Source organism: Euprymna scolopes, chromosome 37 (genome assembly GCF_053919585.1).
Source record: "Euprymna scolopes isolate OS-2025 chromosome 37, ASM5391958v1, whole genome shotgun sequence".
NCBI lineage: Eukaryota > Metazoa > Mollusca > Cephalopoda > Sepiida > Sepiolidae > Euprymna > Euprymna scolopes.
In genome coordinates, this window is record NC_136518.1 from 71,825,226 (window position 1) to 71,842,103 (window position 16,878).

Here is a 16,878-nt window from a genome sequence, read left to right on the forward strand (position 1 = left end):
AAGAATATTCTGAGTATGTGAAAATGTGTCTTGTTTACTAAGAATACTAAATCCATTGGTTTGTCATGCTTTTTTGTAATAATGAGTCCCTCTCTTATCAAAGTTCAGATTTATTAGGTGCTTTTCACAGCGTTTCGGTCGATGTAGTCTCCGACCTTCTTCAGGTGTATCCTGTCGAACTCAGGAATTTGATACACCTGAAAAGGTCGGAGGTTACATCGACCGAAATGTTGTGAAAATCACACTGAAAGTGAGAACAGTAGTCCGATGAATCCAAATAATATGAATAACCAGCCCTCATCTCAAAAAATTCAGAAACCTCAATACTAATCGGTTTATCGACTGCTGTTGGTGGTAGCCTTCGGTTTTTATACTAGTTAGTTACCACATATCAAGGCCAAAAGCTGCGACACAATGAAGAAGCTCCCTTTTGAGGGAGTTTGCGCTTCTGCATAATTAAACCTTGTAACAAACTTGTCGTGTACTCATGGGGGAGATATCAGATACAGGCAAAGGCAGGTATTTCAAAATGTCAGCGTATATCAACCAGATTTGATTGACAGTTGTTTACGAAACTCAGTTGAGTCAAAATCATCAGAGACCCCAGGTGCCCAAAAAGTCGAACGTGTACGCTGACGTCAGGTTTTTAAACAATGGCAATATTTCAGTACCTTTGTTGTTTTTTTTTTTAATGTATGCATGAACTCTCTCTCACACACGCACACACACACACGCTCTCTCTCTCTCTCTCTCTCTCTCTCTCTCTCTCTCTCTTTCTCTCTCTCTCTCTCTCATGAAAAATATTGATTTTTGTAATTTTTATAAAACTTTCTGAAAAGTTGTAACTAACTGATTTCTATATGATTTTGTTAGTCTATACTTCGAGATAACTCTTGGGTGTGTCCCAGGGGCTCTTTTAGGGCTAATAAAAACACTCAATTTTTGGGACTATTTTACCATATTTGTCCCAAATTTTCTGTGCACGTCTATTTAGCAGTTTTGCATGGTGCTGAACCCCAATTTAAATATGTTAAGGACTTGGGGACTTTGAGGGCTAAATGGGTGGGGGGGGGCAAATGAACTTAATCATTTCTTTTTTTGCATGGTACAGAACTCAAATGTACATATGTTAACGCCTAATACTGCACCGTTTGTACATTTTCACCAGGATTTGACGTTCCCTGGGGTCTTTTGGGTCTAGATGAGGGAGTGCCAAATGCTGAACTTAGTCATTTTATTTTATGCCTCGCTCACTGTGCACTCATGGGGGACCACGCATGCTTCACTTGTTATTTAAAAAATGTCTTTGTTCGTTGTTTTGTATAAGCGTTCAATTTTTGCAAGCGGTCCCTGCCATCAATGACAATGGAATGCTGCCCGTTATGACGCCGACCAAAAAGGCCCGAGATGAGACCCACCAGCAAATGTAGCCGACATCACGTAATTCATCTTTGGTGCAACAGCAACGAGCCTCTATCCTCTATGTGCTATCGTTTATTCCCCAGGGAAGCTGCTTGCCGTGCAATGACGTAACAACAGTTCAAGATACGTCCCCATGACAAACCAAGTGATCTTCCTTACAAACGATCGTATCATAAAGCCACTCGAGGATGAATCGATAAGACGGTCGGATGGATGATGAACAATATTATGAGATGGTTGAAAAAGATGGGCGGAAAAAATAATAAAAATTGGATTACTTAAGTGAACACCTCGAAAAGTGTTCGTTGCCATTTTATTTAAAGACGGCCATGTTGTGAACTGCAAGAAAGTAATCCATTCTTACGACCGGCCGACGGAACATCCCGCAGAAATGCATGGATGTATATGAAGATGTACAGAATAATATTTCAGAAAAAATGCCCCTTTTCAAAAGAGACGCATTAACTTACTCGCTTGATGTGTGTGTATTTTTCAAATCAGTATGAGATCGTAGTAACGGGAAATAATTTAAACGACTCGACATCACATCAACAACGTTCAATGTGTAACCGTATCACAAATGACAACAACGTTTAATTGTTCATTTCCCAGTGTTGTTTTTATTCGCTTGCTAGCAGGGAGACCCAACTCTGCCCGAGATTGAATAATGATCAACGAATATTTCACACTCCTATATTTTTATTGTGATCGAAGTCCGTGAAATCGCTCGGAAGGAAGCTTCACATGCCTCCGTGCAGTTACTTAGTCCAAAATATATGTTATTCTACATTGCACTCTAGAGCATCTACTGTTTCTTTTATAAAATTATTTTAGATAAACTTCTTTTCAGTTAACGAAAAAAAACATTAAGTGAAGTGCGAGGTTTGAACCTACAGACTACGTCATGCAAAAAAAAAATATATAAAAAAAACACGCTATCAACTTACCCACGCTATCAACTTACCCACAGTAGAATTTTCGCGGCCCGTTGTTCTATCATTTGCTGCTAAGCGACGACATGAAAAAAATAACAGTTCCGATTATCGATTATTATCGGGAGTATTCTGAGACAAAACTTTACTAAGATCACTCCCAGACTTATACACTACAGTTCTGTAAATTTCAAAGAAAATCTGTTCAGCCGTTTTGGAGTCTATAAGGAACTCTCTCTCTCACACACACACACACACACACACACAGAAAAGTTGTATTAATATAATTGTAGAGATTATTTGAATTTGTTTTTGTGATGTTTTGTAAAATGTATTTTTTTAATTTATTTATTACTAGCGAGACCAATGCACTGAACTGGACTGCGAAAATAATAGAACTCAAGAATAAAATAGTTCAAATATTTCAAATAATAACCACAACAAACAAACTACTAATAACAATTGCCACCCAATATAGATTGCAGAGATTATCGAAAGGGATGATGAGTACTGGAAATCTGGGAAGAATTTTTGTCACGCCAGCTTCAGGGAACATCACAGGTTATTCTCAAATAGAATTTTTGGATGATGGCCTGTGTGAAAACTCCTAGTGAATAATAATAATAATAATAATAATAATAATAATAATAATAATAACTAGTAGAATCCGTGGAAATTCCACGGCAGCTGAAAATTTTTAAAACATAAATAAAATTAATAAAAAATAAAATAAAAACAATAACGACGAATTTAAAACAATTTTTAGCAAATTCTTTTTTAATCTTTTAAAGCTAAAGGGAATTGTTGACATATCGTTTCCCGCTGGATCACCGAAGTTAAGCAACGTTGAACCTGGTCAGTACTAAATGGGTGGCCATTTGGGACTTCAAGGTGCTGTATGCGCTCTCCGCTTATGTCGGCTTGGACTTCTCCTTGCTACTGGACTCAAACAGTACCGATTCATGAGAGGTGTGGTTGGGATTGCGTAACCCTTGCTTCACAATTTACATAGGCAGCTGCCCCTGCAAGGGGTATCCTTTGTCTTTCGAGACTGAACGGAGGCTTAGATATTTTTCAATGAAAATTCAACACACAATACATTTTTTTTCTGAATAATCTTTTATAAATTATAATTTTTTTTTCTGAAAAATGTTTTTATATAAATTATAATTTTTTCTTGAATAATTTTTTATATAAATTATAATTTTTTTTCTGAATAATTTTTTTATAAATTATAATTTTTTTTCTGAATAATTTTTTTATAAATTATAATTTTTTTTCTGAATAATTTTTTTATAAATTATAATTTTTTTTCTGAATAATTTTTTTATACATTATAAAAGAAACAGATTTCAATTGACTTTCACACTTTTGTTTCATTTTAAAAAAGTATCTATAATAAAAATAAAACTTACAGTCTCCTATCAACATGACTTGTTTTTTAATCATAAAATAAAATAACCGATTTGAAACTATAAACAGACAGCAATATTTTTTGTTTGTTTGTTTTTTTGTTTGTTTGTTTTTTGTTTTTTTGTTTTTTGTTTGGGTTATTTTTAATTTTTGGAGAGGAAATGGCTTTAATGATTTTTAGCTGATAAAGAGCGAACGTAATTCAAAATGTCGGACAACATTTATTCCTCGTATAAACTTCATCGAAAAAACAGTTTTTTTTTTCATTTATAATTATTTTTCTACCTTATCGTTTTCTGTAATTTTTGGATGTGTTACTATTTGCGACTTGACAATTGCGTAGGTACCATTTGTTTTACTTAAAATTCAATATCTTTTTCGTTTCTATAATATAGAAGCACCAAATATTTTTTCTGTTTTTGGATACAGTTACATGAGTTTAATGTAAGCCAAATAAGAAAACAAAAAAGGTTTCGTTTCTTCGAGGAAACTAATGCACATACACGTACATTTGTATGGATTTAGAGTTCAAAACCAAATAACCCGTTTTTAAAAGCAAGTGCGAGCTCCATGTTATAAGTTTGTTTTGACTAAATATTCAATTAGATTGGTTAATTCACGGTCGTATTCTCTCATAATGGATATATATATATATATGATCCTGCATTTGATTCGTTCGTTTGAAGGCAATTCCCGCGGTTTCTCCATCTCATTAGTCCATGAACAGATTCACTTTTTTTTTAATATCAGGTTAAATCACACGGAGTCAAAAGAAGAAGAAGAAGAAAAAACTATCCACACGACTGTGATTTAATCCGGAATATTCATTACTAACTTACACAAATAGATCCATTTCTAATCAACCACTGACTGGTTTTACCTTTGTCGGCTCGCTATTGCTTCGAACACTTGGTTGCTTGAAATATTAATTTAATTTAATGTGGAAATTATACAGCGGCATCTTTCAGATGTAAAATATTGCTGCTGGGCATCCTGTGGACGGTCAGCGTAAATGGAAACCCCACGATATTATTGTAGCCATTTTGTTAAAACTAAAATTATTTAGCTAAGTAATTTAATTAATTTAGTGTCAGGATATATCTGATTATAACGGTTTAATAGGATCACCCACTTATTGCGAGTGCGACCGTTGGTGACAATCGACCCTACAACTAATAGTTGACACAGGCAAGAAAACAACAAATGCCAAAAAAAAAGAGGACAAAACGCAACTGTTGCGAACGATAAAAAAAATACCGTCCATGTTTAGTTACCTTCCGGTAAAGAAAAGAAAGTTGTAAGTCTTGTGTTAAAGATGGAGCGGCATTAATGTCGTCTCTGGAAACTGAAGGAAGGTGTTGGAGATTGCACATAGGTGCGGGGAGCTGCAGGATTGAGGAGTCGATTTTGCAAAATATATAGCAGTTTTGTTTAGAAAGATGAACCTAAAGGGCCGTTTTATCGCATGTAGTAGTAGTAGCTAAGTAAACTTTCTTAATTGAGATAGCCGTCGGTTGGCGGAGAGGTCGACCGCCATCAGAGGCGGCCGCCGCTCCGAACCAACTTACTGGATTTGCCGTGGGTGTGTTTTTATATGCGAAATGCGCGGACGTAGTTGTAAACATACACCGGTTCTTGGCTTAAAGGTAAAATGTCGCCGTCGTTGTGTTTTTATATTGCGACTATATCTTAAGTGATGTGATGTTACATCTCCGAAATCCGCATCTGTCGCCTGTAGCATTTTTATAATTTTTCTATTATCCAATTTAAGCTGTCGATCAAGGAGAAATAATGCATGCTGTCCTCTTCGAATTGTGGGTCTAATATTAGCTGATCGTCCTATGCTGGTAATTATTAGTCACTATGTTATGGTATGCCGCAATGGAATGTGCCCACAAAAATAAAAGTTCTGACATAACATTGTTGTATCGTTATAATTGTTTTGGATATTAACTAATTACACGTAAAGGTGTCATATTGTTTTTGTTTTTTGTTTTGTTCTTTTTTTTTGTTTTTTGTTTTGTTTTTTTTTTGTTTTTTTGTTTAGTTTACAGCGAGCAGTCTTTAGTTGTTAGAAGGAACTGGTAATATAAACGAGCACATAAATGCCACATTTCCAGGATAGAACAGTGGTCGGAGTTTGGTTGTTAGTGCGGGGACTATTAGGTTGGAGACTCTTTTTTTTATCCTGTTTATGAGTGAGAGACAAGTAGCAGATGGTCGAGCCCTGGTGTGACAAGAATACTCCACGGTGAATAGTGGCATTGTAGAGGTACAGGATACTATCAGGTGTGAGTAACCTTCTAAAACGGCAAACAGTTCGCTTTCTTTGGTAATGACCTTAATGTTTAGTAGAGAGACCATTTTCTTTGGCAATCACCTTAATGTTTGGTAGAGAGACCATTTTCTTTGGAAATCACCTAAATGTTTGGTAGAGAGACCATTTTCTTTGGCAATCACCTTAATGTTTGGTAGACAGACCATTTTCTTTGGCAATCACCTTAATGTTTGGTAGACAGACCATTTGGGGGGGCAATGACCTCAATGTTTGGTAGAGATCTCACTTTCTTTGGCAACGACCTCAATGTTTGGTAGAGAACCCACTTTCTTTGGCAACGACCTCAATGTTTGGTAGAGAGCCCACTTTGGCAACGACCTCAATGTTTGGTAGAGAGCCCACTTTGGCAACGACCTCAATGTTTGGTAGAGAGCCCACTTTGGCAACGACCTCAATATTTAGTAGAGATTCCACTTTCTTTGGCAACGACCTCTATGTTTGGTAGAGATCCCACTTTCTTTGGCAACGATTTCAATGTTTGGTAGAGATCTCACTTTTTTTTGGCAACGACCTCAGTATTTGGTAGAGAGTTTACTTTCTTTGGCAATGACCTCAATGTGTGGACACTTTTTAAGGACTCTTTTCAAAACAGGAGGAGACATATCAAGAAGAATCTATCCGAAAATATCTCGCGTAAATTTTAGATAAAATCAAAGCAACACGTACACTACAATAACACATAACATATCATTAAATATCTGAACATTTATTGAATTAAAATAAAATTCCGAAAATTCTGAAATTACTGATATTTGTCATGATATGAATATTGATGAATATTTAGCCCAAAATTCCAAAAAAGCGTTTTATGATTTTTTTAAAAATTATTATTACGAATTATGTGAGGAGCAACATACTAAAAGTTTACCCAAATCTGATCACCACAAAAGGTCCTAACTATGACGTCATAAAACGCTGACATCCGTCGCATCAAAAATAACGAATATTTCCATATTTCAAAGCTGTAGCTGTTGCTTGCAAAAGACTTTGCAGTTTTAAACTTTATATTTTGATATAAGAATTTTTATTCCAAGTTTTCTACTAACTACATGATCAGGCAGGGTCATGACGTCATCCATGACGGCATGACGTCCATTTCTAAAGATTATAGAATACACAGTGCATTTTAAGACATATCTCATCACTGAATAACCGTGTCAGTTCAATATTAACGCCTTTCATCATCAGACACTGCTTCTTCATTTATATTGTCACAATGACTTTTTTGACATGGTCCACATACCCGTGAACAGATAATTCCGTGTCTTTTGCAAGTGCATCGAGGTGTACTACCAGAACAGTTGCAATTTTTTTTTACATAGGCATAGTCACTTATCAAGACCCAGAGACCACTTTAGGATAAGGCTTAAGAGTGTACAGTAGTCAATTGGACAATATAGTAATCATTAGTAATGGAAATTTGGTAAAATTGTTAACTTAAGTGGAACGGCTCATCAAGAACTTGTTTACGTTGGACTTGAAGACAATCAGATTGTAATCAGCTGGAAAGCAGGAAAACGGAAGACAGTTCCACAGATGTGCACTTCAAAGAAAGACGCTTTGTTCATGGGATCTACGTTTAGGTTTAGGCACAGATAAAGAGTGGGGGGGATTCTTGATAGTGTTTTCAGCTAGACGAGTGTTCCTTGTAAAAGTTTGGCGAGGAGGGACCATAGATTGAAGCTCAGTCGAACACTTGTCATGAAAATAACGATAAAGCAGAGACAAACTCGAAACATCTCTTCTGTGAGATAGAGGTTGCAGCGAAGAGAAAAGGACATCTCCTACGAGGCTACGAAGTCTATTTTGAACTCTATCAAGGCAGGACAAGAAGTGTTTCTAGCGCAGGTTTTTCGTTATATTTTTGTTGGGTTTTTTTATTTGCATTCTTTTATAAATTAAAAAAAAATATTCTGCGATACTTTTTAATTAAAAAACTTCAGTTATACGTGAAGAGTGTGACTTTTATAACAATACAAACTCACTCTTATGGCGCATGTGTGACTGAGTTTAACATGCAGGTTCTTTGTTAAATGTAGGAACATGGATGAAATTTCAAACTGAAAACTTTGTTCAATCCAGGGAGGTAGATTGTTCTTATTTCTTCAGTCATGATCAGTTTATTCTTACATTATAATCGTTTGTAGTAAGGCTTGGACTAATTGTTAACCAATGCTTTTTATTGTTACGCCATATTAAAAATTTTAGTATTTTAGAAGGATTAAATCCGATCTTTTCTATATATGTTTTATTACTAATTATTAATATAGAATTACAAATTTGTTTTTACCATCGTTCATATTACAATTTTCTTACTGCTGTTCTAATTAACTATTTATAATATAAGATAAGATTAGTGCTCTCCCACTGCAAGAACTTAGACACCAGGGTCGGAAAGTGGGATTGAGAAGTCACCCCCACCCACCCGAGGAGTTACACTGACCTGCAAAAGTGCCTGGGCAGCCCCGTCGGTATTCCCCGGTAAGGGCGCCTCAAACGATCAGCAATAAACTACCTTCTTTATCAAAGAGAGAATGCAAAGCCTGGGAGGATGGACATCCTAGAACTGCACAAGACTAAACTCCCACCGCAAAATCAACAGGAACCGGATCATTAAAAGAGTAGTCTAATCTCTGTTGATTTTGTGGGCCCAGGATAAAGATCTCTATGGTAAATTATCGATATAAAATTTTCTTTATTTAGATTTTTTTTTATGACAACCCAAATTCACTCCTATAACGCTCATTGGGTCCTGAGTTTGACACGCCTACTTTAGCCGGTTCTATTGAAGTAAATGGGACTACTTTTAAAGAATTGAAACTCCATTCACTCAGCAAGCTGTTTAGTGCTTCGTGTTTGTGATTTTTTTTTCTTCATCTAATATTTAACGGGAACGTTTATTCCCGGGCAACGTAGAGTGCACTTGCCAACAAATATATTAAATATATTGTTTGCGGTAAAAAAAAAAAGGAAAATACGTTAAAAGGGAAAATATGTACAATCCAAACAAATAGAAAACACAAAAAATCGAATCATTTCCTCCTGATAACTACCGTATCTTTGAACACAGCATAATTGATCCACCCAGGTCAGATTGACCCAGTTGCCAATTCGCAATAACATCCGAAACTAAATTCAACAAATAAGCAGTTAATCCAGATGGTTAATTTTTCTTACTGACATTTGCACAATTGACGCCTTATCACACCCCTTGATCAACTAAAGATTGTTCGATATATTATAAAAAGATCCGCCATTTTATTGACAAAATAGTTCCCACCTTCCCCACAAACAATAGATTTTGAGTCATACCTTTGTTGCTATTGAGCAGGAGTGATCAGGATCCTTTCTTATGATTTAAATAGAAGCCACAAAAAAAAAACAGGTGGATCAAATGTACTTGAGGCACACCAGAGGGAGCAACAACTAAAAAGATCACGTTTTATTTATACACTAATTTTTTTTTTTTACTTTGACTTCCGGTTTTATCTGTTATAATGAATTAAAGATTTTCATATTAATAAATCCAATATTTAAAACATGTCTGTTTGACACAATCTAGTATTTTAAATACTTTTTTAAATCGTATGATACCATCTCTGCGCATTTAATCTATATAATTATAAAACTCAAATGACCTTGTAACACGTGTTGTAACCCAACATCCGGTTTACGACTTCCGATTGCGCATGCGTACACAAACATAAGCCCATAACAGCGTAGATAATCTACAATAAAAAAATATTGTTTTACTGTGCCCGTTTTCAACGTCCCAATTGTTTTATTTTTATTTTTTTTTTTCGCGTTTAAATTATCCAAATAAACAATTATTAATACTTTCTGCTTTTTTTTTTTTTTACATGGTTCATTTCCGCATTGTTTTAATTAGTTTTATTGGCCTTATTATTATAATATAAATTAAATATTTGACCCAATGGGTCATGAATGTTTGTTTAAAATAAATGAAAAAAGTTACATTTTATTTTCATTTTATATTTATTCTTTACATGGGGAGAGTGTTTTGTTTTTTTAACTATTCTGTACTTTCAACTAACAATTTCATTTAAAAAAGATATATAATAATTTGAACTTTACTTGAAGTATCATTGTATCTGTTCAGTGCACATTTACTTATAAGTATGGCAAACCACTTATAATACAGTGGCTGTAAGTTTTTTTGTTGTTGTTTTTTTTTTGTTTTTGTTTTTTTGTTTTTTTCAAAAATAAACAATTATAATAAACAGAACGCCTCATAGAAATCTATCTATATTCTTTTTTCATTTTAATATACTTTCATAGAAATGTTTCTGTTATGTCATAAAAAAAAAACTATTTTCTTTACGTCACACGTGTCACGCTCATACATTAATTCCATAGCTAATATAACATACTGACCCAGCGGGTCACGGGTATTCTAGTTTTTATTTAAATGTTTGTTTCGTTTGTTTATGAATATTGCTTAAATAAAAAGTTTTTGTTTGCTTTTTTTAGTAAAAGATTTGCTTTCGGCAGCCTTGACACCCTCGCTTTCTTTACTTAGTTCTAACATGAAATGAGTGATGTTTCTGAAAACGGGGGAAGAATTGCTATTTTCTGGGTCGAAACCTATTCATCTCACATTTATCCTTGGCAGAGTGTGTTTGGACCTTACAGTAGAATTTTTTTAGCTCCTTATATCAATTGACTTCATGTCTTGTCTGGAGTGGTTTCCATTAAAAAATAAAATTATGTACGTTTTATCTTTTTGTAAATAAATTTTTATTATTATTATTATTATTATTATTATTATTATTGGCTCACACAGGTCATCAAAGATCTCTCCTTGTAAACAGCCTGTGCTATTCCCTGGAAGCTGAGTGACGAAAAGTCTCCTCAGATTTCCAGTACTTTCCAGCTCTTTTGATAGTATTTGCAAATATATTTGCATTATCGCAACAGCTGCTTGCCATTGATTTCTCGCTGGTAGCGGCTATTTGTCTTCACTGGAATTTGAGTGGCAATAAACCTCGCCAAGGTCCCAGTTCTCTTCGCACTTATCCAGCGGAGATCTGGCCAGTGCTCTCTCTTTGGTCTTTGCTTCCTCCTTGACTATACTTGGCTATTTGGTCTCACTCTTTTTTGGGGGAGGGGGGTCAGTGATGTGGTAATGGGGGATGTGATGGGGTTAAAAAACTTATAGATATGCGACTTCAATGTTCTCGGTTCCATATGGTGTTTCATGTTTTGCCTCTCCAGCAATTTATTATTATTATTATTATTATTATTATTATTATTATTAATTTTATTATTATTTTTATTATTATTAGTTCTCATACTAGGAGTTCTCATACAGGTCATCATCAGAGATTACTCAGTGACAACAACCGGTTATATATATGCAACCGGTGATATTCCCTGGAGTCTGGGTGACAATAAATCTCCCCAGATTATCAATACTCTTCACATCTTTCGATAAGCTTTACAAATTAATTTTCATTATCGCAACAGCTGTTTGCCATTGACTTATAGCTAGGAATGATCATTGGTTTTTACTGGAATGTGGGTGTCAGTATAAGCCTTCCTAAGGTACCTCTCCTCTTTACACTAATCTAGTTGAAGTCTAGTTAGTGCTCTTTCTTATCGGTCCTTCCATCTTTTTTGACCCATCTCGAATATATAGTTTGGCATCACTACAATTATTATTATTATTATTATTATTATTATTATTATTATTATTAATATTATTATTATTATTATTAACATTATTATTATTATTATTAATATAAATATTATTATTATTAATATTAATATTATTATTATTATTATTATTATTAATATTATTATTATTATTAATATTATTATTATTATTAATATTATTATTATTATTATTAATATTATTATTATTATTATTATTAATATTATTATTATTATTATTATTAATATTATTATTAATATTATTATTATTATTATTATTAATATTATTATTAATATTATTATTATTATTAATATTATTATTATTATTATTGATTATTATTAATATTATTATTATTATTATTAATATTATTAATATTATTATTATTATTAATATTATTATTATTATTATTAATATTATTATTATTATTATTGATTATTATTATTAATATTATTATTATTATTAATATTATTATTATTATTATTAATATTAATATAATTATTAATATAATTATTAATATTATTATTATTATTATTATTATTATTTATTATTATTATTATTATTATTATTATTATTATTATTATTATTATTATTATTGCCTGGGTCATTCTAAAAGTAATTCTTCCTATTTTTTATTCCGCCCGAATGGATCAGACGAGATTGCATCAGAACCAGAGATATGTCATTGGATTCCTCTAAGCAAAAATAAATTGAACCGATCACCACTCACCACCACCTGTTGATCACTTATGAAGCCGACGCAGTTGATGTCTGCACAATAAGGAGTTGGGTTCGTCGATTTCAGAATAGCAGCAGAGATGCTACGCTCCAGACTCCCATGCGCAGCTACCACTCCAGAAAACACAGTGCGTCCACGCTGATCAGCAGATAACTATGAATGAAATTTGTGTCGAGCTGAATGTGGGTGTCAATGCACTGGAAACGATGTTGTCACCCTTAGGATACAGCAAAGTGTGTGCTTGGTGGGTTCCACGAATGGTCGTGCAAGACCAAAAGGACCGTCGGCAGGATATCTGTCAGGACTTGTTGAATCAGTATAGACCTGACAGTAATGGATTCTCGGACTGCTACATCACTAGGGATGAGACATGGTGTCGGCACTACAAGCCGAAGTCCAAACAGCAGTCGATGAAATGGCACCACTCACGCTCCCCAGCAAAGAAGTTCAAGACGGACACATATGCAGGCAAACTGCCGTGAACCGTCTTCTGGGGCAGGAAGGGTATCATCTTTCTAAATTTCTGGAACAAGAGTTGACTGTCATTGAAACGTTACATTGAAACGTTGTCACATCGAAATGTCGTTACATTGAAACGTTGTTACATTGAAATGTTGTCATATTGAATCGTTGTTACATTGAAACGTTGTTGTATTGAAATGTCGTTACATTGAAACATTGTTACATTGAATCGTTGTTAGATTGAAACGTTGTTGTATTGAATCGTTGTTACATTGAAATGTTGTTGTATTGAATCGTTGTTACATTGAAACGTTGTTACATTGAAATGTCGTTACATTGAAACGTTGCTACATTGAATCGTTGTTAGATTGAAACGTTGACAACGCTGAAAGCCCGAATTACTCGTGTAAGAGCAGAAAAAAGGGAAACACCCCGTTTGTAACACGACAACACCAGGCCACACACAAGTTTGTAGACTACTAAATATGTGAAAGAGTTCGATTGAATAGTGCTATATCACCCACCGTTTTGTCCCGACTTGACACTGTAAGACTTCCACTTGTTCGGACTTCTGAAGGACGCATTATGGAGTCAGTATTTCTTCTTCTTCTTCTTCTTCTTCTTCTTCTTCTTCTTCTTCTTCTTCTTCTTCTTCTTCTTCTTCAACAACAACAAGGTTGTAATCACAGCCATGAAAAAAAACAGCGTTGACAGGTGCTGACTTTTACGACCAAGGCATCAAGTCTCTCGTTCATCCCTGGTAAATTGAGAATGATGGTGAATGTAGAAAAAAAAATTCTTGAGCACAAAAGGTCGCTCGTTTTAATGATACCACTCCCGTCTTCGTAGCTCATCCACTTTTCCTAGTGTCTCACACCATCAATATCTGCGATAGAGAGATGAAACTCTCAGCTCATACTTATGAATAAATAAGTTTAGATATCATATCAGTGTAATTTACAATCCTCTCTTATCCATACAGTTGAAATAAATAAAAAAAATAGGAAGCATAACTTTTGGAACATCCCTCGTATTAACTTCTCTGTTATTGTTTTAGATTACAAAATGATTGATATTCTCTTGAATGTATCGTGCTTTACCTACGAGTATTTTGACCTTTTTCTTTTTCTTCTCTTTGCAGAATATAAGAACTCTCCGAAGATGGTTGAGCAAACGTACACGTTACATTATTTGGGCTGTTCTGTACTGTCAAAGGGGACCACTGGACTAGGGGCCATTCAAAAGCCCTTAAAAGAACTCTACTTCAGCTTCCGAAAGAAACAGACCAAAACTCCGATCGAGGTGTATATGCAAATAACCCGTGAAGGGCTTAACATGTTGACCCCTGACGGGAACGCCCAAGGTCACCAGCTGAAGACCACACTCCACAAATTTTCACAGGTCAGCTATGTCGAGGCAGTTCAGTTTACAATTAAGGTCAACAATAATCGGAAGACAGTTTTTGCCTTCATGCCCCTGGACAAAAAACGTGCAGTTGCCTCCTCTGAAAAGCTGTTTTCAACGCTAGAAAAGAAGAACAATTATTTACACACAGCGAACCATCAGCCAATTGTGGTTTGTTTAATGCGAAGACAAGTGGGTGTGAAGGCACTCGACTGTCACGTGTTCATTTCACTTTCTCCAATAGACGCAACAAAAATTGTCGACTCCTACACTGAAATGCAACAACAGTCTTCTCAGAAGGAGTATAAAGGTGACTTTCGGCCCTTACCCCAGAAACCCAGCGCAGCTCCACCCGGAAACCAATGGGATGGTGCCTACAGATCTGACTATGGCCCTTACACAGATCGCAGTTATCCAGCACCTGGTATGTCCGACCCCAACTATCCCCATGACGGTCGGTATCAATTAAGAGACGAGCATTTTCGAGGTCACTCGGCACAGGATAGATCAGCCAAACCAAATGAGCCCCCAATAGCTCCATCTTATGGAGGGATGCAATATCATCCACACCCTCACCAAATGATGGCGGGGGAAGTTGCAGGCAGGGGAGGACCAATGCACAATTACTCGCCAAGGGGGTATGGTGAAATCCAGGAACGGGGTAGACCAATATCTTCGTATTTCGGACAAACTCCATCTTTGCAACAGCCTCAAGCCCAGTCCTCCTCTTCTCCATTGTCCTCTCAAAAACCGCAAGTCAACCATTCTAGGGGTAACTCATACGAGGATAGGGTGAGAGACTACCCACCTGACACTCGTTATAATTATCAGAGATACGAACCACCACCAACGTCCCAGAGTCATGATGACCAGTTATGGAATGCGTCACGCGTTCCACCCTATGAACGTCAAGTAAATAATCATGGCCGACCCCTATCGCTTGCGCACACACCCCAGGGTGGGTATACGCCAGTCGGGAACAATAACATTGCTCCGATGGGCAGGGCAGATCCCCGGCAGGCATTATCTACCACAGATTTACCTTCACAAATGTCAAGAAATTCAGCAAATGTTGGCCGTTATAATCAGATTCCCGAGGGAAACAAATTTCAGAGGAGAGAACCCCGTTCAGCATCTCCTACCCATATGGGTCCAACATTTTCTGCATCAAACTTAGAGAGTCGACAACAGCAAGGCGAAAGCAGTAGTCCTGGTGGGTTATCAGATGGTCCTCGCAAGCCGGTAGCAAAAGTGCCTCCTCACAAGATCGCTGGTGTAAAAGTGTTGCCTTCGTCTTTTGAATTGCCTAAACGACCCACGTCGCCAAAACCTATGTACAAATCGAATGAAGACGAACTCTTTTGGGAAAAGCAGAAGGTGCAATTTCGAAATCATGCCAGCAACAACAACAACCCGACTAATCGCTATTCCAGTCACTTCCCCGCCAATAATAATTACGCTGAGTACCAAAACCATCCTCAGGGGGGATTGGGTTTAATCAACACTCAACCACCAAATTACAGCAACCGAAACTCCGACTTCTATCGCAATGGTTCGGGGCCTCCACTGAACCAATCGGATATCTACAGCCATTACAACAACAGATACGAGCAAGATTACGTTCATAAGAATGGCACCCCACCAGTTTCGGATCGAAGGTATCATGCGGGGACAGATTATGGCGGACCGGCCACCGCGGAGAGAAGACCTCCCGCATATTTCGATGTCACTGGTGGTGACAGCGGCGGGAGCAGCCAATCGAAAAGCAGCGAAGGTAACAGGAACAAACCGGAAACGAAAGATGAGGACGGGAATAATATGATGCGCAAGAAGGAAGCGGAAATCGCTAACATGTTCCAACACATGGAAATACAGTCCGGAAATCGAAGGCTAAATCGATATCCTTCACAAACTGATCTGAATTTTGAGCAATCACTCGGATATTACCCGTAAAATCGAACTTGATGAGTGCAACATCTTGGTTGCTTTATGGACACACACATACATACATATATACGTACATACATACTGCTATTACTGCAACAAGAATAACAACAAAAACAATAATAATAATAATAATAATAATAATAGTAACAATAATAACAATAATAATAATAATAATAATAATAATAATATAGAAGTATAATAAGTCATTTAGTTTTCTTATTGGCGCACACGCAAAACACACACGAACACACACATTCAACAACAACAACAACAACAAATAGTAATAATAATAATAATAATGATATAGAATTATGGCCAGTCGAAGCACAAATGCAATCGAGTTCCAACCATAGATTTACAAAACTCTAGGCTAGATATGAAATTGCAGTAATATAAAAGTCAGTTACTACACCGGGTGCTAACGCATTTTTTTACGATTATCATGTTATTCTTAAGCTAGTAAAATAAATGTTGGAAAATATCACAAAAATATATTGGTATTATGTAATATTTTGAATAATATATACATACTTAATTATATATATATATA

At 35.6% G+C, this 16,878-nt stretch overlaps 1 protein-coding gene across 2 annotated transcripts in view; it reads left to right on the forward strand.

Moving 5' to 3' along the window:
• Window positions 1-16,442, forward strand: part of LOC145261223 (uncharacterized) — a 191,147-nt gene extending 174,705 nt beyond the window's left edge. For both annotated transcript variants that reach the window (XM_080119579.1, XM_080119580.1), the window contains one exon: window positions 14,119-16,442. In XM_080119579.1, coding sequence (XP_079975705.1) covers window positions 14,139-16,334 — 2,196 coding nt within the window. In that variant the 5' untranslated portion in view covers window positions 14,119-14,138 and the 3' untranslated portion in view covers window positions 16,335-16,442. The remainder of the gene's footprint in view (window positions 1-14,118) is intronic.
• Window positions 16,443-16,878: the final 436 nt, after the last annotated feature.